The sequence below is a fragment of the Melozone crissalis genome, unplaced genomic scaffold (assembly GCF_028551555.1).
Source record: "Melozone crissalis strain CALT ecotype California unplaced genomic scaffold, PUWL_Pcris_2 ptg000036l_1, whole genome shotgun sequence".
Taxonomy (NCBI): Eukaryota; Metazoa; Chordata; class Aves; order Passeriformes; family Passerellidae; genus Melozone; species Melozone crissalis.
Genome location: NW_026535814.1, coordinates 8,964,152 through 8,987,954, shown reverse-complemented (window position 1 = coordinate 8,987,954; position 23,803 = coordinate 8,964,152). Strand labels below are relative to the sequence as shown.

Here is a 23,803-nt window from a genome sequence, read left to right as displayed (position 1 = left end):
TCAGGAGCCCCTGCTAGAATACACTCAATTCACATTTGTTTTCTCTGCTCTAAATCTCCTCAATTACCACCTATACTTGTAGTTGCCTCAGGCTTAATCTCCTCTCACACTTCTCTGCACCTGCTCCCTGTTTTCCTCAACAGCCCCTTCCCATTGCACGCATTTGACATCTTCCTCCATGCTGTCCTGCTGACAGGAGAGAAGAAAACAGACAGCAGTAAATAACCAGCTCTAGATCCTCACACACAGCAACTCCAGAATATATACCACAAAGAAAAGAGGAAGCATACTTGATTATCTGCAAAGGCTATGTATTTGTAAAGCTGTGCGCATGCATGGAAGAATATGAAAAATTTAGCCACCAGTCTCTGAAGAGGGTCTCCCACACACATAGCACTACATTTTGGAAATTTCTGAGCTAGTCACATATTAGCACAAAAAGGATACACAATAGTCTTAACTTTCAAGAACATGTTCAAAGTATGAGGAAACTGACATTTCTCAAAAAAATTCTTCCATTAAATTGATGGGCTTGTTTGTTTGATGACTTGCACTAAGATGTCTATATAATTCTGTATCCACTAAAAAGTCAAAATGAAGATAGCTGTTTTCTTACCTCCTTAAATTCACTCATTTGCATTTTAGTCTATTATTTTATGGTAAAATTACCTGAACTGAAAGCATGAGAGATTACTTTAAGATCCAGCAGTCCAGCAGGCCCAGCATTACCAATCAAACCAGGCTCCTACAGCAGGTACACCTAAGGAGTGATTCTTTCCGAAATCCTGTGGTTGCTCTGATATAAGTCATCAGTAACCTCCTGCTGGCTGTGATCACATTTTGTGACTTTTCCTTTCTTGATGAAATGAGGTGATAAAGCACCCAATTTGCATTCAATACCTAGGTTCTTAACACAAAATAAAACATAACCATCCATGTGGAATATATACAAAATCATCTCACATCTGGAGATAGAAATTTTGGAAAATTGTTTTTTTAGATTATGTATTATGTAATTATTTTTCAATCATAGAATTAAATAACGGGAGAAGAGCCAGAAGACAACAAACAAAACTTCCACAATCTGTGAATTTGGTCTTCATTTGCTAAGGGCCAATCAATAGCAGAAGAACCTATTTAAGCCATACTCAGCTGAATAAGGTGACTGACCTCATCCCAAACACTTCCACTCCAGAACACAAAAGCTGCTAACAACAGTAACTGTACTGGAATATAATTTGCTATTTTTGCAAACAAAACATATGTTGTTTTAAATACATTATTGCTATACTTTGTTACTTATTTTCAAATTGCTTTAGATTGACAGCCTTTGAACTTATTAGAAGGTAAAAATAAATAAATTACTTTTTTATTAAAATTAATCACATTTTACCTGTAATAATTGAACTCCCAAAAAATCCCAACCATAATCACAACAAAAGATTTTCTTACTCACATCTGAGAATTGCAAATGAAAAGAGACAAGAAGAGCTCTCATATCCTACACATTCCAAGAAATGTAACTTAAAGGTCAGGAGATAGATTTAAGCTTTACTTTCAAAAGTAAACTAAGTGGAATTTAAATACTGAAGTGAGAAGTAGAAAAGCAAAATAAAATTAAGAAAGAACCCAGAGATTTCATTGCACTATCAAAGGTGGGTTTTGTACTTTAAAATCTATTTAAGCACAATCAAACCCCGCTCAGATTCAAGGAATATCTCTAACTAAGGATCACACCAGAGCATGCTCAGCAGGAGATACACAGCAACATAATACCAACATAAAACAATGCATTAGCAGCTGATCTGTAGCTAATTCTGTTGCTGCTTCTCTCTGGTAAGAAAAAGAAGCCCTGCAGGTATTTCAGTAAAGGTAACAAAAAGGTATCTTCATCCAAAAAAGGCATGTTCTATGCATGCATCTATAAGTTCTCCTTCTTTCAGATGTTCATTAGAGACAGTGGTGATTTTCAAAGAGTTCTGGAAGCTACTTGACAGGCTACTGCTTTGTTTCTCAACAAGGAATTCGTGCGGTCCATTCCACCTTCAGAATGACAGCAGATATCCCAACCTCCCAAAATACTGAAGATAAACTTCTCCATAGTTTTGAGGAAGAAGTTAGTCAGGGTACCTTTCAAGGGAAAAGTTTGAAAGAAAGAAAACAATTGATGTGACTTAGACACTTTCAACAGACCACAGAAATATGGATATAAAGAGAATGTCAGCAACATATTCTAAGAAGAATTAAAGTTTTCTTGCACTTAATTGTTATCCTTCCTAAAAGGTGTCTGGAAAAGAGAGCAATAGACACATATGGAAATTAAAAAAGTCCTAAGAATAAAGTATGTATAAAAGCACTTTTTTATTATTTGAAGCTGGCAGAAACATTTAAATCAGTCCTTTAAACTATAAAAATGGAATTTTTTGCTTATCATAGCCTTACAAGAAAATTCGAATTTCACTAGAAATAGTGAAAAATTGTCTTGAGCACAAGTGCCCCTTATCCCATTGCTTATAGAGCCAATTGGCTACATACCTTAACCATTCTAATTGGGTTTATTTCACAGAATCACCTGAGTCAGAAGGGACCAACAGGAATCATGGAATGAAACTCTTAAGTGAATGGCCCATATGGGGATCAAATCCACAACTTTCTCCACTTCTTTCAGCAACAAGAAGACTCATAAAATACACTTGACTTATTCCAAAGGTTAACGAAAAGGAGGAGTGTGCTTGTTTCTCTGTAATGAAATCCAGGAACACACCTGTTCAAACATGGAGTTGCTTTAAGATTTGTTTAGTTATTGCTCACTCCAGATGAATCAGAAGTTGCAAACTAAGGATCTTAGTTTATATTCATGGGAATATAAATGGGAGTGCATTTTTACACACCAGACACCTTGAATGCAAGTTCTCTATAACAGAACTTAACAATATCTTGGGGAGGAAACTAAAAAGAAAAAACAGGAAGACTAGGAAACTGTTTAGGACACAGAAAAGGAAAACTACGCTGTTGTCCTTGTTCATTCGTTTACCATCACCTGCAGTCATTATTTTACCATTGTCATGCAGAAAAATCAGGATGATTTAAGTCAAGCCAGTCTTCGTATCTCAACCCATTACTTCTCTTTAAATATTCACTTTTTTACTGAATAATTCCATAGCATTTGCAGGGGATGGATTCTTCAAGAGCTAAAAGGATGCTGCTAACATCTGAACTACTGATTCAATTACTCAAAAATTTTCACTCCAGCAATAGTTATGAGGCTGCAGCTTTTCAAATCTCCTATGTTGATCACCTGAAAAGATACATTTGCTTCATGTCAGAATGCAATTTTTTGGAAGATTTTCAGTTTGGATGTTAAATCTTTCTCATTCTACGCTAGAAATCTTCATCAGAGATGTTAATAGCACAGAAAACAAATTAATGCTTTAAGACATCAGGATAGATGCCTGTAAATTCCTTGAATCATGCGTAGAACTCTCCCGCATTTTCAGTCCTATAATAATGCATGATTTTAAATGCAATGACAGTCAAGTCATTGATTGATTCACACATCTTATACACAAAGCAGAGCTGAAAATTTAGAGCATTTTAAATTTAATTTTCAAATTCTCATGATAGAAGACACGAGTACTGTTAGTGAAATATACTTCAAATGCACAGTCTATGAGGCTTTCTATAAAATGTTATGAAAAACCCTCTAAATTTAGCTTTAGAAGCAAACAGAGGCTTTCCATCAGTTTCTCCAGCACACTTACTTCCTGGCAATCTGCAGTATCTACTGATCAACTGCGAGATTCCTTTTTCTTGTTCTTATTGAATGTCATATTTGTTCTTAACATATGTGACAAGGATAAAAGGATTTTTTTTCATTGAAGAATACATTCACATCTGCAATGAACTTATGAAGCTGAATGCTGAGAAAACTCATGACACACATTCAAAAAAGTATAATTTAGAAAGGAATAAAATATAAGAGACAGATAAAAGAAAAAAACCAAATTCAAATCTTCCAGCAGTGTATTATAAGGAGGTAAAATTACCTGAACAGCAGTCAGCAACAATTTGATCTGCTATGAATTTTAACTACTTAATATTCACTACCTGAGCAACAAAGTGCCAAATCTGAAGCCATTTAATTAGATGTTATATATAAAAGAAAAGCAATTGCAGGAAAAAAACCCCAACAACCAGGAAATAAAAGAACAACAGCTAAAAAACCAACATAAAACTCCATCCAAACAAAAAACATCCACAAACCTCACATTGCAAAATTAAATATCAAAGGAGTTTATTCCCATGAAATCATAGAATAGAACAGTCACAGAATACAATATGCTGTGTTGGAAAGCACCCATTAGGATCATCAAGTCATACTCCTGGCCTGGCAGAAGACACTCCAATAATCACATCATGAATCAGAAACATGTTAGCTAAATGTGACAAGAACTACCATATGAACTACCTTCTAGCCCAGTACTACTTATATTCCAGTACTTTTCTAATAATTCAAAAACGGTCTGTGGCACAGCTGTACAAATGTTTTGTTGTTCTGTTCTGTTTTTAATAAGCACATGCACACACAGAAGCAAGGAACAAAATACATTGAAGAGAAATAAAAGCAACAGAAGAGTACTCAAGTCTGGGAGCAGGATTCTTTTTGGGAAACTAAAATTGTTGTGGCAATGGTGTGTAAATGTTTCTAGGAGCTGATTTTCCAAAACAATACTGGTGGTCCCTGAATTTCAACTCCAATCCTTTTCTGATTTGCTCCTTAACTTTCCATGACTGGCATTGTTATGGCTGCCAAACCGGTTGTTAACATTGCTCAGTACTGTAGGAGAAACGGCATTAAGCTCTTCAGCCTTCATTGTAACCTGCACAGATAATTTTAGTCCCTTCATTGAATGGTGAATGAAGTATTCTTGGTCTCCCAGTCAACTATGTATGTATTCTTAAAAAGATTTCTTGCTACTTTCAAGTATTCTTTATTTTGTATTGGGCTGGATACTTCTTAGAAGCTTAAGCTTTTTGGTTTGCTTTGGCTTTGTAATGCTTAGTCTCAGACATCTGAGCTTGGATCTCACTTTCTATCATGTTTCTTTTCTGTGTTTGAGATTACAATGATTGTGATCAAGGTTAAACTCCTACTGCTCTTCCAATACTTCCTCCACATTGGAAAATTTTATTCTCAAACTCATTAACACAGTCTTTCCCTAACTTCATTTCTTCTTTGCTATTCCTCCCAGAAGGTTTCATCAATCCAAGTCTATGAAATCAGTCTTCCCAAGAGACATTCCTGATATTTTGCTATTTTCCCTTCTACACTTTAGAAGAATCATGAGCTTGTATTTCAAAGTTGCTCTCCCACAAATGTCCACTCAAATCTTTCAACTAAGATTCCTCTGGGAAAGGCTATTGTAATGTCTATACATTATATTTGGGTTATCTAAATTTAGACCCACAGGCATCCCTGACTCAGGATTTAGCCAAGGCCTAGGCATGTAAATACACTTATGCAGTCAAAAGGCCCGACTACCTACCTACATATTCAAGATACAAAGCTTTATATATTTATTTTATATATACACACACACATATATATGCATGCACACACTTATATATATAATGTATTATAGGAGCATATTATGGCAACTAGAATTCTACTGTCACTAAAAGCAGCTGGTAATGTGGCAGGACTAAGAAGTTCAGCGTCCATCCTGTGACAAATGGGATTCTTAAAAAAAGCCTCTCTCCTACTGCAGATCCATGGGACCCTCCCTCACAACCACTGCCTAAACACACACAGACTCATCATTGAGCAGTTAAATAATATCAACAAAAGCTATAGCAACACAAAAGCTCAGTGGCTACAGCATTTGAACAGAACTTTAATTCTACATCTGTGTCTATTTATTTCTATTTAATTCTATTCTATGTCTATTCAGATCTGTGGTTTCACAGAAACACACACTAATGTAAAGTCTGTGCCCGTCCCAAAGTCATCCTCTACCAGGCTTCACTTTTGAGTTCCATGGCTAGAGCATCCAGGTAACAAAAAGTTTCTACTAGATTATTGTTTCACCTTAAAGTGGTACTTACAGGTTTTTTATAGTAAACTGTCACTGCGCAAAAATCTTGAAGAGTTTTTCAGAGAAGAGCTGTGCATGTGAGGAAAGTTTTGCCATTGTTACAAGCATTTGGAGGTATAGACATACACAGAAAAAAAGGTTCATTTCAAGTTTCCTCAATAAAACCAAATGCCATGATTTAGCACAGATAACATGATACAAATAGCTTATTTCAGTCTGATTCTGTCCCTTAGTGCCACGCAGTTCATTGTACCTGAGAAAATGGTGCTCACTGATGTGGCTGTGTTGTTACTAGGCAACCAGAGATAAAATGCAGGGCTTAATGATTTTTATTTAATGCATTTTTATGAGAAAGTACACTCTCTTTTTTTCCCTCTCTTGATATTATTTGAGGTGTAAATGTTATTTACCCAAGGAGATATATTTAGCCATCTTCTGTGATCTGAACAAGAAAATTATTCAAACTGGATATTCAAACAGCCAGTCAATAAATATTTCTAAACATATTGACCATTACCACTACCAAACACTTTCATGGTGGCAGTGGCTGAGCTCTCAAACCACTTCACCAGTGAAAAATATTCAGTAGGTATCACAGCAGAGAATAAAAAGAAAACAGATAGAGCTTGGGGTCATTTGGGACAGTTACAGACATTTATGTACTCTTTTCTGTAGCAGAAAGCAGGAGCCCAAACCTATATCACCCATGTTATCATGACACCACATCTGGCAAGGTCTCACCATGCTTTCTACTGTGACTTGGGTAGCCCCAATTCATTAAAAAAAAGAGGTGCCATGACCAAAGCCCCAGTGGAGTTCTGGCCAGAGGTGTCTCTACAGGGAGATACACATGTTAAGAAGCACTCTGTTATCACAGCCCTAACCCTAGGAGTCTAGGCACACATCCAAGAGGCCTTCCTGCAACTCCAAGCTGCCACAGACTTCATTTCCCATCACAAAATTCTAAGGTTCTGTTGAGGGTCCTGACAGCAGTGACACCTCCTCAATTCAGTTTCACCTTCATTCAACAGTGCTGGAAGTGCTACCACATCTTAAACATCACACAAGCTCTCAAGTTCTATCACAGGCCATGCTCCTCGTTTCAGTCTTTACAAGGGCTGGTGGCCTGTATATAACTTCTGACCATTGAGCTTCTTTTGTATTGTAGGAAATTGTAGGAATTCTTTTGTCAATTTCTCAACTCTCCCATCTTTGCTACAGGAGCAGGAAAGTGTTTATAGCTCTGAAAAAAACAACCTGAAAGCCTCAGGTTGAGCATGTGTGTGAGAGCTCAGGTTCAAACAAAGCTACAGGTCTAGCTGCATGCTTAACTTCTGCAAGTTCTGCAAGCTGAAGTGAGAAGCGATGAACTCCCTGCATCATTTCACTTTTATATATAAAGCCAAAATAACTGATGCTACCAACATTATTTAGCATTTGTCTCTGCAAAGGTTAACTTCCAAGTAACAGGAATCATGCAATACAGTGGAATTTTTTTTGACCTTTAATAATGGGTCACCTTCAAATTAAAGTAGAAATTCCACTGGACTTGGCACAGTTAGATTTTTATAGACAGTTATCTGTTCCTCATATAACCTATCCTTATTTTCTTGACAGCATATTCTACTCCCTCTCACTTAGATAAACAAAAGAGATGCGTGCAACAGTTAAAAACATTTGTGCAGACCAGTAAGCACTTGTTGCATTTAATTAGAAGCTTACAATCAATGTATTTCTGATCCCAAAATGAGTACTGATTGGCTACTTCTGACTACTTCTGGCTACTGATTGGCTACTTCCATTTCCCTATTCAAAATAAACAAGGCTGAAAGTTCAATCTGCCATTTTAAAAATCAGTAATTCTTCACTGCATGTCCCAAATATAACAGGTAACAGTCTGACTTCCTCCTTCTTCAGACACCACTATGTGCAGCCAATCTTGCTTCTCACAATACAGGAGAATTTTTAAGAAAACAATAGCTATCAGTCTGTGAGTCGGAGAAGTGGGGGGTTTTTATTTCTTATCTCCTTTTCTTTTATCCTTCACATCGACAGAATTTGTCTGCCTCTGAATTGTTACAATTATTAAGTGTCTGTCTGTACTTCAGATAAGAGTGTGTAAAACACCACACAGACTAAAACTAGAGAAAAACAGCATTAAGTAAAGAAAAAAAAGTCCTTCACAGTGTATGCATGTCAAATTTCACACCTCCCCAGGTTAACTTTGCAGGACATGTTAACAAATGTTATTTCCAGTTAACTTTCTGTTTTCAACAAGTTCACAGATACACTGAGATTGGATTTCCATCAGTTTATATTTCATTAGTATCTTACTATGCCAAATGCCATTCCATATTTGTATCAATGATCAGAAACTAAAGTAAATCTCAGCAAGTGGGAAACAATCCTGAAAACCCCAGTTAATCACTTTATCTTTGAAGACAAGCCTGACCTGCAGCTATTTTGATGAAAAGCAGTAGAGTTGGCTTCAAGTCTCTACTCCTAGGTACTAGAACTGTCTGCTTAAATTCACTTAAATGATCAGTCAGTTACAGAAACAGAGCTGGGAACAAGCACCAGAATCTGGAAATCCCTCCTGCCAAGACAGTATCTGAATTACTACTCCACACAAACCTTTTTCTTCTCCCTGTAAATGGGTTTGAGAATTTCAACCTTCAGCCTTGACCAACTTTAACTAAAATTTTTAGTTGCCTCAGTTCCCTAGTGGTGAGCTAAGACAACTTAAACTGCTCAATGCTGAGGATGTACTAGACACCATACAGAGATATTTCCTTCTCATTCCCTGGGTTTTAACTCTTACACCCAAACAAGCATTCTGAACTCCACTTTGAAAGAGTGACATTTAGAAGTTAAGTCAAGGATGGTTCAAAATATCTGTCCTAAATCTGTGGTTTTGTATCTTCATCTAATTTGTCCATAAAAAGCAGAATTGCAAAGTAATATTAATAACACATCTTGAAAAAAGATTGACAGTTTTTTAAATGGTATTGAAAATGCAGTAAGGCTCACAGTGGACACAGTTCACAGCAGATCTACTAACAACTGATAAATGGAATTACAGCAAGAACGATGTCACATCAGCTGCTCACTGACAAGAAAATTCTACCCTATCATACATGGATAGAAGAGCAGAAAGAGAGAAGGAGATGGAATGTAGGTGGAAGGCTTTGATCTACTTAAATTCTTTAAATGCCAGACTGAGCAAGGTATAAAGGACAAGTGTCTAGAAGAAAAGATTCTTTATTTAATTTTTAGATAGAAAAATACTTGAAACCTTTCTTAAAAACAAAACATGAGAATGTTTTGCTGTATTGGCACTGTAAGTCACGGCAAATATCATGGTATTTTTTGTGATAGTTCTGTAAGGCACAAAGAAATAGCTAAAGTTCCCAAATGTATTATCCAGAGATGCTTATATAACAAATATATTTTCCAAATAACATCTTACAAACAAACAACAAACAGACAAAACCCCGAGCCAACCCCCAAACAAAACAAACAAAAAACCCTGAAGAAATAACAGCCTCTTCCATAAACCATTTTCTAGAAATAGTCCAGAAGAGTTTGTCTTGATCTTACTGCCAAACTGCATTTAGCTTTTATTAGGCATATAAAAAAACTTAACAGAGAGTGAAGAAAAAGCTAAGCGAGCAGTCTATCTTTTACATATTGCTATGCCTTAGCAACTCTCCAGGCACCAATATTTTTTCAGAATAGGCTGCTTCATGTTTTTAAATATTCTCATTTCAGACAAAGAAAAAGGGCAAAAAGAATGGAAGAAACTTCTAGATCAGCTAGTTTATCCTCATTCTCAAGACACAGCCAAATGTCTGTATCTCATTATGGACTGATATTTATGTAATTTATTGCATTTTAGAGACCATAACTGTGATAGCTCTGTGGTTTGCCTAATCTATGTTGTTATGTACTTGATTTTATTTTCAAGAAGTTTTGCATAAAGTCTTACGTGAATCTTCTCAAACAGAGCCTAAGCCTACTCTTTTCCTCTTTCATCCATGAATTACTTTATTTAACAAATTTGAAGGCTCTTCTTTGTTTCCCTTTCAAAGGCTGATCACAGCAAACACAAAGTCCTGCTCAGCATCAGTTGTACAGCAACAAAGAATTACTCACCAAAGCAGAGCACAGTGTCAGGAGAAGGCAATCCAAGGAGAGAGGTTAGACCAATGACCCTGATTTGAAATCCCCCCAGCCTGGCTCCAGAATACCATATAAGGTAAAGGGGTATGTTGACTATACCAGTATAGGGCTTACTATGCTTCAATTCCCTACCTCCACTACAGTGGTTTTTGCAGCTTTGCACATAGGTTGGTTGAAGTTTCTTGCCGTTTTCCTGAAAAACAAAACAAAAAACGAAAATTAATAAATATTTAAGGCCATAATAGCACAATGAAAGACTTTTCAGAGATAAGCTACTAGAGGAATGTCTGTATTTTAAGCATCACAAAGCTTTTTGCCAAATAGATGAAAAACTAATAAAAAAAAGTGTAAGGGAGAAAAAAGTATTGATGAATTGTGTAAGATGCATCTGAAATTAAATCATATTTTTCTACATTAGGAAGTATTTATTACAACTCTTTTGACTTTAAATCAGCACACTGTTTAATTGAAATTGGGTATGTTACTGATATCTTTATTTATTGGATCCAAAAGCAGCAGCAAGCTGGACTTTGTACAATGCCATTTTTTCACTGCACAAGGAATGAAATTAATCCCCACAGGGGACCAGTACCAGGCCTAACAATCTCTCAAGCAAGCTTTCCTAACTCAGACTAGGATTTCGGATAGCACTTTACCCGGTAGTAAATGTAATCCAATTTTCTTAATTAAAAACCAACAAACAAACAAAAAAACCACCCAAAACCCACAAAAAAACCAATCAAACAAAGGAAAACCAAAAAACCCAACAAGATAAAAAACCCCAAATCTCTGTCAGTTTTGGCACTCACTCTAAGACTCTGGTATTCACCCTAAGTACTCCCACAGAGCATTTCTGTATAAAGGAAAAAGAACCTCTAGAGAATAAAAGCAATACTTAACATGTATACCTGTGCAACTGTACCAAGATCCTAGGAGCACAGGGGAAACAAGTGATCTGTGTCAACCACTCCATGTGTTTTCAGAAAACAAACAAAGCAGCGTGGCACATTTAATAATTAAGAAATACTATAAAGGCTTTAATAGTGTTCCACTGATAGCTTCACAGCATTTTTCTCTGTTAAAAAGCAGAATTTCTGAAAATTTTTCCTCAAAATCCATGAAACCAGGTTTCAAAACAAGACAAAACCTCCTTTCCCACATCGTTTTTCCACAGAAACATTTTTTCCCCCCTGACCATTCTTGTTTCACAGACTCCCAGAATCATTTAAGCTGGGTAAAAGCCCTTAAGACGAAGGAGTCCAGCCTGCAGGGGCTCTCCCCCTGCCTCCCCCGGGGCCAGCACCGTGCCCGGCGCCGCAGCCGCTCCGAGCCTCGGGGCGCTGCTGCCACCGCCTGGCTCGGGGGCAGCGCCGAGGGACGCGGCCAAGGCCCGGCACCGCCGGCATCCCAGCGCACATACCGACACCATCACAGCTATACCCGAAGACACCTATCTGGGCAAACCCCGTTTTATTGGCAATATATAGCAGCTGTGAAGCCTCTCACAAAGGGTCAACCCTGTCCTGGGGGCATCAGGCACAGCATCGCCAGCTGGGCAAGGGAGGGGATTGGCCCGCTCTGCGCTGCGGCAGCCTCAGCCTGAGTGATGGGGGCAGTTTTGGGTGCCACAACATAAAAAAGATACTAAACTATTAGAGATTGTGCAAAGAGGGGTCACAAGGATGATGAAGGGCCTGGTCTGTTCAGCCCGGGGGAGACTGAGGGGGCACCTCACTGCAGCTGCATCTTCCTTGTGAGGGGACAAGGAGGGGCAGGCACTGATCTCTGCTCTGTGGTGACAGTGACAGGGCTGAGGGAATGGCCTGAAGCTGAGTTAGGGAGGGTTTAAATTGGACATCTGAAAAAAGTTTTTTACCCAGAGGGCAGTGGTCACAGCACCAGCCTGACAGAGCTCAAGAAGCGTTTGGACACCACTCCCAGGCACAGGATGTGACTCCTGGGGATGGTGCTGTGCAGGGCCAGGGACTGGACTTTGATGATCCTTGTGGGTCCCTTCCAACTCAAGATATTCTGTGATTCTATGAATGTCTTCTGCCCATGGGTCTTTTTGGTGGCTATACACACCCAGAAGAAGTATGTAACAATAAGAAACAAAGGACAAAACCCCACAATGTGAATTTATACTCTCCTCTGAGAGACGAAAACAATACTAGTTAGTAGTGATTCAGGAAAAACTCCCCTAAACTAGGCAGAGTAGCAAATGAGAAGAAAAACAGAGAGAGAAAACCTGAATTAAAATAGCTAAGAAATGGATACAGATGGGGGAAAGGAAGATGACAAAACAATTCAGTATTTCATCCCAGGTAACTACTTTTCTGAGCCAAAGACTTTCTCTAGATTGTAGGGGCTACTCTTGCCAGTAAAAGAAACTGATATAAAATTATTTTTACATAGGGAGAAAACTACAAGAAAACATTTCATAATGTTAATTTGACATTAAGAAGGGCTAATGGTCTCTAATCTGACGTAATTTATAAAAGCTTCTGCCATTTAAACTGTTCTTGAGTTAGGTAAAGTTGTTTCAGAAGCAGCAATCTTTTACAGGATCAAAGGCTTTATTTCTAAAGAACACACCACCAGAAGTTTTATGGGATCAAAGGCTCTTATATAAAGAGCACAGCATCCAGAAGAAAAAAAAACAACAGAAGCACTACACTACACTACACTTATTTTCCAACACAGAATAATGTTAATGAGTTAGCAGTAGGAAATTCAAAAACTAGCTAGACAAATTTGCATTTTTATTTTAAGAAAAATTTCTAGACATCTAGATTCAGCAACATCAACAAAGTTCCATTGTTCCACTGGATTTCTAAACTCACCCAAAAGCATGACATCTTTTCTCCCAGAGGCAAAAGATAGCAAACTAGCTCATAGCAGACTAAACCAACAAACTACATCCACTACATATCCAGTGATATGAAGATGCAGAGACACCTCAGGTATGAGCTGAATTTAGGTATTGCAAACCAGTTGAAGCATGAAGAGATGACCTGACATGACTCTCACAGAAGAGGCTCTGACCCAGGTCATCCCTTCAACATTTCCACTTCTTTGTCAATAGTCTATTTTCATCACCAACAAGCCACATATTAGCTTGTAAAGCCGAGGTACATGGGGCCAGAACAACTAGCAGAATGGGACCAGGTGAAAAGGGAGAGGAGCCAAAGGAGACAGACAAATCACTCTCCATGATATTTGAAAAGTCATGGCAGTTAGGTGAAGTACCAGGTGACTGGAAAGAGGGAAAGATGATTCCCATCTTTAAAAGTTATATAAAGGAGGACCCCAGGAACTACTGACCTTTCAGCCTCACCTCTGTGCCCGGGAAGATCATGGTGGATACTCCTAGAAGGGGTGCTAAGTGGCAGGGAGGACAGGGAGATGATTTAGGAGAGCCAGCAAAACTTCACTTCTGTTAGCCAAGTCCTGCCTAACCAATATAGTGGTCTTGTATGATAGAGTGACTACATCAGTGAATGGGAAGTGGTTGTAGATGTAATTTATCTACACTTCTGTAAAGCCTTTGACATGGCTTTAGAGCCCCACAACATCATTGTATCTAATCTGGAGAAAGATGGATTTGACTGCATAGACTGTTTGGTAGATGAGGAATGGGTTCAACAGTCACACCTAGAGGTTAATGATCAATGGCTCAGAGACCCAGTGGACATCTGTGACAAGTGGTGTCCCTCAGGGGTCTCTACTGGGACCAGTGTTATTTGATATCTTCAATAATGACACAGACAAAGGAATCTAGTGCATCCTCAGCAAATTAGCAGAAGACACCAAGCTGAGTGGTGCTGGTGACACTTCTGAAGAATGAGAGACCATCCAGAGGTACCTGGACAAGCTGGAGAAGTGGCCCTTGGGAATCTGATGAGGTTTAACAAGGCCAAGTGCTGGTGCTGGGTAGTGCTGCACCTGGGTAGGAAGAACCTCACTATCAGCCCAGGCTGGGCATGAGCAGCCCCAGAGCAGCCCTGCCCAGAAGGGCTTGGGGGTGCTCTGGGTGAGAGGCTGCACATGGCCCAGCCATGGCACTCCCAGCCCAGAGAGCCAAACGTGTCCTGGGCTGCACCCAGAGCCCCGTGGGCAGCAGGGCAGGGAGGGGATTCTGCCCCTCTGCTCTGCTCTGCTGAGACACACCTGGAGCACTGCATCCAGCTCTAGGGTCCTCTGAACAGGAAGGACAGGGACCGGCTGGAGCCAGTCCAGAGGCTACCAAGATGACCATAGGTCTCACACAAGGAAAGGCTGAGAGAATTTGAATTGTTAAGCCTGGAAAAGAGAAGGCTACAGGGTGACCAAATTACAGCCTTCCAGTACCTGCAGGGAGTATTCAACATAGATGGACTTTTCACAAGGGCATGTAGTGACAAAACAGGGAAAATGGCTTCAAGTTGAAAGAGTGGAGCTTTAGTTTTGATATGAGAAATTCTTTACTGAGGGTGGTGAGAAAATGAAACAGGTTGCCCAGAGAAGTTGTGGATGCCGCATCCCTAGAAGTGTTCAAGGCCAGGCTGGATGGACCTCTAAGCAACCCAACTCAGTGAACCGTCTTCCTGCCCACAGCTGGAGGCTGGAACTGGATGCTATTTAAGATCCTTTCCAAACCAGGCCATTCTGGGATTCTCTGACTATCCATAGAAGTACTCCCTGATGCTGTCCCTAATGGGCAAAGCCTCAAGAGAGGTTAAGACCTTTCTTAGACAAAAGCTAACCATTGTTCAGTGGTGCAGAATAGTTCACTCAGCATGAAGATGCCTGAAATTAAATCCACCACAACAAGCTGTATGGGACAAAAGATCTACCAACCATGAAGTAGAACTTTAAAAAACCAAACAGTTTTAAAAGCAGCTTTCTAAAGAAGTTGGTGCCATTCTGAATTCCAGGACAACAGCATAGCTTAATGTATGAGAATAGGAAAAAAATTAATGCCAGCCTGTGGTCCAAGAGCTCTTAGCTTGACGACGATTAACAGTTTGGCAGACACACCATGCTACTGGCTTCACACTGTCACGGGAAACAACTATGAACAGTACCACACTGCTGTGAAAGTGGTAGCAAACAGCAAGTTATAAGATGACCCTATGTTTCTCTGTTCTGTGTTATCAGATAATCTTGTCTTATCCAGAAACAGAATAGGTCACTGCTTATCATAAACACATTCCTTTGAGCTAACAATATTCTGTATGGAATAGGACACCAGATGATGATCAGTTTCCATCTTCAGTTAGTTACAGTGGAAGGAAGGAGTCAAGATTTTTAGGTCTTCACTCCAGATGGAAGTAGTAACTGTTATCAGCTGTATCGTGTGAATGTGGGAGACATAACGAAGAGTTCTGAAAGGAAAAGCAAGAAGGAAAGGGAGAGAGAACAAGAGAACATAAAGAAGAGGGGGAAAGGAGAACACAACCAGTCTTTCCATGGAGAATGAAAGAAGTTTTGAGAGGTATCTACTATGCATCAGTATGCATCAGTAGAAAGATACAGGATAAAAGCACACAGAGTAGTGCCTCAGGATCAAAGACAAGGCCAAGGGGGGAGAGAGTTTCCTGTATTCAATGTACCAGGCCCTACGGAGAGCAGTTTAGCAGCCATCAAATTCATCTGTATACATACAAGAAAGTTCAGCTTTCAATCAGAAACCGTATTATCTTGCCAATGGGCAAGTCAAGATGCCAAGTGTCGGGCAAAATAAAAACTTAATTATAAATTTTCAAGTATTTTAATTTAGTATTAATTATGTGGCTATATAAATATATATGTATAGATATACACATTAAGAAAAGCATTACTTTATGGGTGTTATTTTGTACACATATTTTTCAGTTGTTTTTCCAACTCCTTGTTTGTTCCATACAGACTCTCAATCAGCATGTGCTTGTAATAATCTGCACACAGTAACTACAACACTCACCTTTTCATCTGATAGCCATAAGACAAACAAATAAAAACCAGGCATTAAACATAAGCAAACCTCTCCCCTGCTTCAGTCCAGGCCAAACCAGAACACAAACAGAGCAACCCATATAAAAGATTTTCCCAGTAGTGCAACATCAAACTTTTCATTGCAAAAATGTTTAAATTCATATGATGCCTTTCCCTACACCACTGGTGATGATGAAATAAACTTTAAACACAGATTTCTTTAGACAGAATCAGGTTTCCCATCACTGACTGGCCAGTAAACTGACTCAGTTTCCTTCTCTTCTGTTGTGCATGAACCTGTACTTCTTGGGTAAGCCTTTAACTGCTCAAGAAAAAGGACCCAAACTAGCATGAATATTGAAAAAAAGGGAATGTCACTAAGTTTCTCAACAATCAGACAATCATCATAATGACTTTGGTCTGCTGTGCCTCATTTTTAACTATGAATGCTTTACTTCACAGCTATGTTTGAATTCTCAAAAGTCATTAGAAAAAGCAATTACATTTTGGTGTTTTATAGCAGTGTAATTTGACAGTAGGGAAAGACAATATGAAAGAATATGAAATCAGTAAAACATTATTTTCCCATAACACAGGAGACAGGATTCTCCTTCTCATTCAGTACCTAAACTGTAAAATAATCTTCTCCCACCAGTAAACAAGTCATACCTGAAAATTATGTTTCCTGCACGATCAGCCTTCCATGCCTTCACAAGAGCAAAATCTCCTGTAATAGATTTCTCTAGAATAAAGTGACGGCCATCAAACTCCCTCACCTATAAGGAAAAGTCCAAAATTGAGATGTAGGTTTCTTCCAACAGATATCACATGTAATACTTATTTTAGGGGTTAATTTTGCAGACTATTATATTTCAGCTTCTTTTTGTACTCTGTACAGTTTTTACTGAAAAGCTGTATGATAACAGAGAGGCATGGAAACCCCAGTTTTATCACAGGCTATAAACCCCAGTTTTATCATAGTGTCTCTAGGGAAACATCATGAGAATCCATATTCCTCCTGCTCCATCTACTGGAATTAGACATGCTTTGTCCTGCACATCTACCAGCTAATCAAAAACTGAAATGCTAAAGCAGAATTACTGCAAAAGGTCAAAAGCACTGCCCACCACCAAATCCAAAATTAAGTCAATTCAAGAAAGACCTCTCAAATCATGTCATCTAACAGGCTGAGTTTCATTTGGTTTTCCCTGTATTAATGATCAATATTTGGAATGAATGACACTATGCCTGAAGCCAAAATATGGAAGAGGGACAGAGCTAGTCTTTCAGTCCTATATAGAGAGGTGAATGACCACCTCTCTTAACAATGTAGAAGGTAAGAATATACACAAATATTACTTGAGAGCTTTTTAAAGTTGCTGAAAGGGGAAGTATGAGAAAAGTGTATCAGATGTCAGTTTGCCAATACCATAAAAGGCAATCTGAGCCTTTATAAAATGATACTTCTGTGCAAAATGGATGTGGAGAATGGAATCAACAAGTCACACTAGTCATGTTTTTAGCACTCCATCATTATTAAACTGAGTAAGGGAGATTTTCCCACAAATGCCAAATCAAAACAAAATAAGAAAAATGTTATTAAAATTATAAGCTGTTTATTGAACAAAACATTCTTCCAAGTGGTGAAACATCATAATGATGTATGCAGTAAAAAAGTTAAGGGAATATAAAATATTAAGACAACGTATAGATACTGCAAATAGTCATGTATAAAACACATGAAAGCTACGGGTTAGAGTAGAATTACCTTTACCCCAGAAAAGCTCTTGAGGTGAAATTTAATGTTGTATGCAGCCTAATTGGAACACACAATATTAGCCCCACCCATTTCTTCAAGAAACATTATAGCACTGAGACATCCCTTCTCCAAATTCTACATCCAACTTCAACATGAAACCCTTGCTTCTACCTTGAAAGCCACAGTCTTTTTACTTCTTTGCCATTTTAAAAACTGAGACTAAATTGCATTTCAAATGTTGGGAAATGGATTTCCTGAAATTTGTGTCAACTGAGCTCTTGCCATTTAACATGAGAATGCCCCATTTCTTCTAAGGCTGAAGCTCAATGTGCAGCTGCAGGGCTGCTTACTGCATAGTGCAGTATTTAAGGAGCACCTGCCCCATGAACAGGTTTTACTTTGAATACACAACAAACCTGGTCAAAGAACAGTCACATGAAGAGTAACTCAGCAAGGCAGGCTTCCACTTGGACCAGGTCTTGATGCTAAATCACTCTAGAACTGTAAAAACTTCTTTAACACATCACAGAGGACAGCAGTAAGCAATGGAAGCAAAGCTGTCGTCTCTGGTACCACAGACATCCAGTTAAATGAATACAGTAAAGTTAAACTTAACTCCTTCTTAAACACCTGCTTATCTTGTTAATATGTTAGAAATTAATTTTTCAATGGTGAAGGCTTCCTAATGGTGATCAGACCTCTTACCTCTCTTGGCTGGCTGGCAATGGCAATGGTGCCATCTGTGTTGTACTTGATGGGTGCACCCCCTTCCTGCACCAGCGTCCCATAACCAGTACTGGTGTAAAATGCTGGGATTCCTGCTCCTCCTGCTCTAATACGTTCAGCAAGTGTACCCTATGGGAAAACACATTTAAGAAATCATCATTTGGGAACAACAAATCAAACTTTGATGAATGGCTTGCATTAATTTTATTTTATATCCTGTTCATTCCTTCTGCACACAGTAGACAGGTGTGATCATCTATTTCTTCCTCACATTTTAGCTTTCCCATGTGGGACTAGTACTGGATATGGAAAGAAATGCTTGACACACAGTCATGAACTGCTCAAGATGACACTGTCATAAAACCACCTCCCAAATGCCAGGGCCCAGCACTTGGCTATGTCTCCTCTCCCTTCAGTTTGTTTACCAACCAGTTACTATTCGTTTCCAGACCAATTATTCTTGATAATAGTACAGAGTTATTTTTCTCTTTCTCACCCAGCTACATATCCTAGAAGGTTTTTCTTCTCTAACAGATATACATTTTTCAACATTCTAAGAAAAACTTCAGAGCCCACTCCTAGTCAAAACAACCAAGCATGGCAGATTGAGAAAGAAAGAGGGAGTCCAGTAATTTGGGTTGCCCGTGCCAAGAATACCAAAAAGCTAACAGAGCAGTTTTTATACTCTCTTTAACCACCCTGCCTGCACTCTTCTCTATGTCCAGCTATAGTACAGAATGCTAACAGCAAAAACTCCTCATTTGCCTTAATTATGAACTTATGGCCAAAGATGTGTGTTTGCAGTTCATTAATGTTGTTTCCCAGATTTTTTTTATATTCTCTTGGATTCAAAGCAAGACAAAAACATCATGATCAATTACCCAGTTTAACAGCCTCTACAACATAGCTTTTATTTTCCCCAGTAATCCTGCAAGAAGCACAGTGGCCTCTTCAAAATGGTGGCAAGAGGCATATGCAAACCATGCAATGATACTGAGTCCTGTGTTCTAAGAAGCCATATCATTTCATGACCTCACCATGATGTCTTCCTTACTGTGCAAGAATAATACAAAAATCTCCCATTTTGCCTAAGGTTATACCATACTATTTTAGGAAAGACTATTTTTCTTGACATAATTGACACAAATATTTCAAATCCCCACATCTCCTAGCAAGCAATTAATTCCCCTTACTGTTTCCCCTTATATACTGTAGACCCATTAATTCCATGCTGGATCTACATAACTTATCTGTAGCCACAGAGCCAGCTGCATGTCTAAGGAGTTCATGGTCACCTAGGTGAAAGTGCTGAACATTAAATAGGAAAGAAAAAATGCATTGTGAGATTTGTGACGTTTGAAACATCAGACATGACAAGTGTCTGGCTATTTTCAGGTCTGCTGACTGGGTATAAAAGGAACTGTTCCACTCATGTCTGTAATTCTAAGAAACATTCTCTCACAACATCCTCTTAGGCAAGCTCAGGTAGAGTGGACTAGATGAGAGGGCAGTGAGGTGAATTGAGAACTGGTTGAATGGCAATCCCAGCACATTACAATCAGTGGCACAGGATATAGTTGGAGGCCTGTTACTGGTGGTGCCCCCAGGGGTCAATACAGAGCCCAGTATCGTTTAACATTTCATCAATGGCTTGGAGGAAGGGCAGATGCCTCCTCAGCACATTTGCTGATGACACAAAGCTTGGAGGGGTGGCCAATACCCCAGAGAGCTCTGCAGCCCTTCAGAGGGACCTTGGCAGGCTGGAGAGATGGGAAGAGAAAAACTATCTGAAATTCAGTATGGGAAAATCCAGGGTCCTGCACCTGAGGGGGAATGATCCCATGCACTGTACAGGCCAGGGGCTGGCCTGCTGGGAAGCAGCTCAGAGAAGAAGGACCTGGGAGTCCTGGTGTCCATGAGCCAGCAGTGTGTCCTTGGGGCCAAGGCCAGTGGTGTACTGAGGTGCATCAGGAAAAGCATCTTCAACAGGAGATGGGAGCTTCATTGTGGGAGCTGACTCTGCCCCTCTACTGAGCCCTGGTGAGGCCGTGTCTGGACTGCTGTGTCCAGTTCTGGGCTCCTCAGGACAAGAGAGAAATTAACTCCTGGAGATGATCCTGGAGTGAAGAGTAACAAAGATGCTTAAGGGAATGGAGCATCTCTCTTATGAGAAAAGGCTGAGGGAGTTGGGCCTGTTCAGCCTTGGGCAGAGGTGACTGAGAAGGGACCTTATCAATGCCTGTAAGTATCTGAAGTAGGGAGGAGGGACTAGGCTCTGTTCAGGGGTCCTGAGCAACAGGACAAGAGACAAAAGACAGATGCTGATGCATGGGAAGTTCCATCTGAACATGAGGAAGAAATTCTTTACTGTGACATTGGCCACACACTGGAACAGGTTGCCCAGAGAGGTCATGTAGTCTCCTTCACTGGAGATATTCAAGCAGCACCATCTGAACACAATCTTGTGCCGTGTGCTTTGAGATGACCCTACTTGGGCAAGGAGCTTGGACCAGATGATCTGCTGTGGGTCCTTCCAACCTGACCCATTCTGTGATTCACAAGAGAGGGAGCTCAAGATACCAATCTCAATGAAAATTTAACACAGTTGTTTTCCTCAGACATTTATATAAACAGATGTTTAAAGCCCAAATTTTATGTGTCACCTCTGAAAATGCCACACAGTAACATGCTGTAGTCTTTGAAGTTAGAACACCAACTTCACAGAAGTTGATCTCAATAGAACATAACTGATATCAATGATTTTAGGATCTCATTGCATTCGTGTTATTTGGGTAGCTTGGCAGTGCTAAAATATTTAAAAATACGGTGCTAAAAAGTAAAGTTTTAAATTTGCTTATAACAGTACACAAAGAATAATTTCACTAAGAGTTAATGAACAAGCCAAAAAGGGTTTTATCTCACAATGAATGAAATCTCCGAATTTGATTCCTGCTCACTAGATGGCAGGCATTGCACATGCAAAATCTCCAAAACCTGCCACCAAGATGGGAACACAGCAGCTTCTTGACTTCCTTCCTTTATACGGGGCCACAGTACTGAGCATAGTTTATGCCTTTTTCTACCATCTCCATATGTGTGTGTATATATTTATACATATTTTTATATATATATTTAAAGCTTCAGATGAATATAATCTATTAATAATTAATTCATTCCATTAAAGGAATCCACACAAATAACACACAGTCAGTTCTTAACAGATGCATGACCCTAAGATGGTGTATTGGCTTTGCAAGGTTTTGGTAGCTAGAGGGGTGGTTTCTGTGAGACTATGCCACAAGTTTCTCCCAGGGTCCAAAGAACCAGTGCCAGCTGGTTCCAAGACTAAGCCCTTCAGCAACAGTGGTAGTGCCTCTGGGACAGCATATTGAAGAAGGAGATCTTCTTGCACCGATATAAGTGCATCCAGAGCAGAGAGGAGTGTGAATATGTGAGAAGAACATATTCTGCAGGCATCAAGGTGAGTGAAGGAAGAGGGTCAGGAGCTGCTCCAGGTGCCAGAAAAGAAATTCCCCTGCAGCCTGTGGCAAGACCATGGTGAGGCAGCTGTGCCCCTGCAGCCCATGGTGGGCCACAAAATCCACCTGCAGCTCCTGAAGGATCCCACACCTGAGCAGGTAAATGCCTGAAAAAAGGCTGTGACCCCTGGGAAGCCCATGCTGGAGCAGGCTCCTGGCAGGACCTGTGGCCCCAAGGAAAGAGGAGCTCACGCTAAAGCAGGTATGTTGGTAAGACTTGTGACTCCACAGGGAATCCACACTGGAGCAGGAAGAAGGTAGGGGTAAAGTGTATGTAGGGGAAGGGGGTGTTAAGATTTGGTTTTACTTCTCTTAGCCCACTCTGATTTGACTGATATAAGCTAAGTTCCCAAAGAGGAGTCTATGGTGCCCAAGATCCTAACTGGTGAGTGATCTCTCTCTTATTTCAACCCATGAGTCTGTTGTTATATTTTCTCCTCTCTGTCCAGCTGAGAGGAGTTAAGAGTGAGGCTTTGGTGAGCACCTGGAATCCAGTCAGGGTCAGCCCACCACAGATGGTAAGTGTCTTCTGCATACAAGGAAAGCATTTTGATTGAAAAAGAATTTTTAAAGAGCACTTAGGCATTATTCTACTCAGTATTTTAGATGAAAAGAAACCACACTCTTAGAGACACTTCTTACCTGTGGTGTAAGCTCAACTTCAAGCTCACCAGATAAATACTGGCGTTCAAACTCAGCGTTCTCTCCAACATACGATGACACCATGCGTTTTATCTGCTTTGTCTGAAGCAGAAGACCAAGTCCAAAATTGTCAACACTGAGTAGAAAATGCAAAAAAACAGACAAAACAGTTTTATTGTAAAAAAACCACTTGATAAGCTGTAATGACTTAACAAAAAAGGACAGAGTTATCTCCCCCACACATAACGAATTGAAGACAAAAAACAAATTCCAGCCTTTAGAGGGTAAAGCATCAAAGTTACAATTAAAATTTAATATTTCAGTTTTCAGACCTCATCTCTTCCAAGGCACAGAATACATCCAAAAAGTTCCAGTTAAATTCATTTCACATGTTAGCAGCTAAAAAATACCAGCTTGACAAGTGGTGTAATTTTACATATCTGATCCTTCAAAAAGCCTTACCAACTTAATAAAAAGTCAGACATGGCTTTGAGTGAACAAAGACATATTTTTGTTTACGCTCCTGCTCACTGTGAAAAAGACAAGTGATTGCTTAGGAGCCCAAGGAGAAAGGCATATTGATATTTATAATGCTAGTTTCTATATGAGGTAAGAGAATTTTTGTATTTAAATTTTCTTATAATAGTAAATAATTAAATCTCTTACTAAATAACCGCCTACTTCAAGAAAGGATTTTGTCACTACAAACAAGATCTTCTTGTCTATGTCAACTGAAACTGAACGCCGGAGATGCTATATAACATTTTTCTTGTGCCAGTGCTTCTAAAATTCTGATATCCTTATGTTTGTATGCTATACTGTGTATTTCTGGATTAGAAACATTTTTCAGGAGTTCCTGCAACCAAGGTTTCTCTGTAAAAAATGCTACTTCAATTCAAGGAAAT

General features: G+C 39.3%; 1 protein-coding gene across 1 annotated transcript in view; it reads right to left on the bottom strand.

Moving 5' to 3' along the window:
- Positions 1-23,803, bottom strand: part of OXCT1 (3-oxoacid CoA-transferase 1) — an 85,075-nt gene that overhangs the window by 45,572 nt on the left and 15,700 nt on the right. Inside the window, exons 4-7 of the mRNA XM_054283260.1 lie at positions 22,899-23,034; positions 18,697-18,846; positions 16,902-17,008; positions 10,410-10,470 (exon numbers count right to left, since the gene is read on the bottom strand). Of these exons, the coding sequence (XP_054139235.1) occupies positions 10,410-10,470; positions 16,902-17,008; positions 18,697-18,846; positions 22,899-23,034 (454 nt within the window). The remainder of the gene's footprint in view (positions 1-10,409; positions 10,471-16,901; positions 17,009-18,696; positions 18,847-22,898; positions 23,035-23,803) is intronic.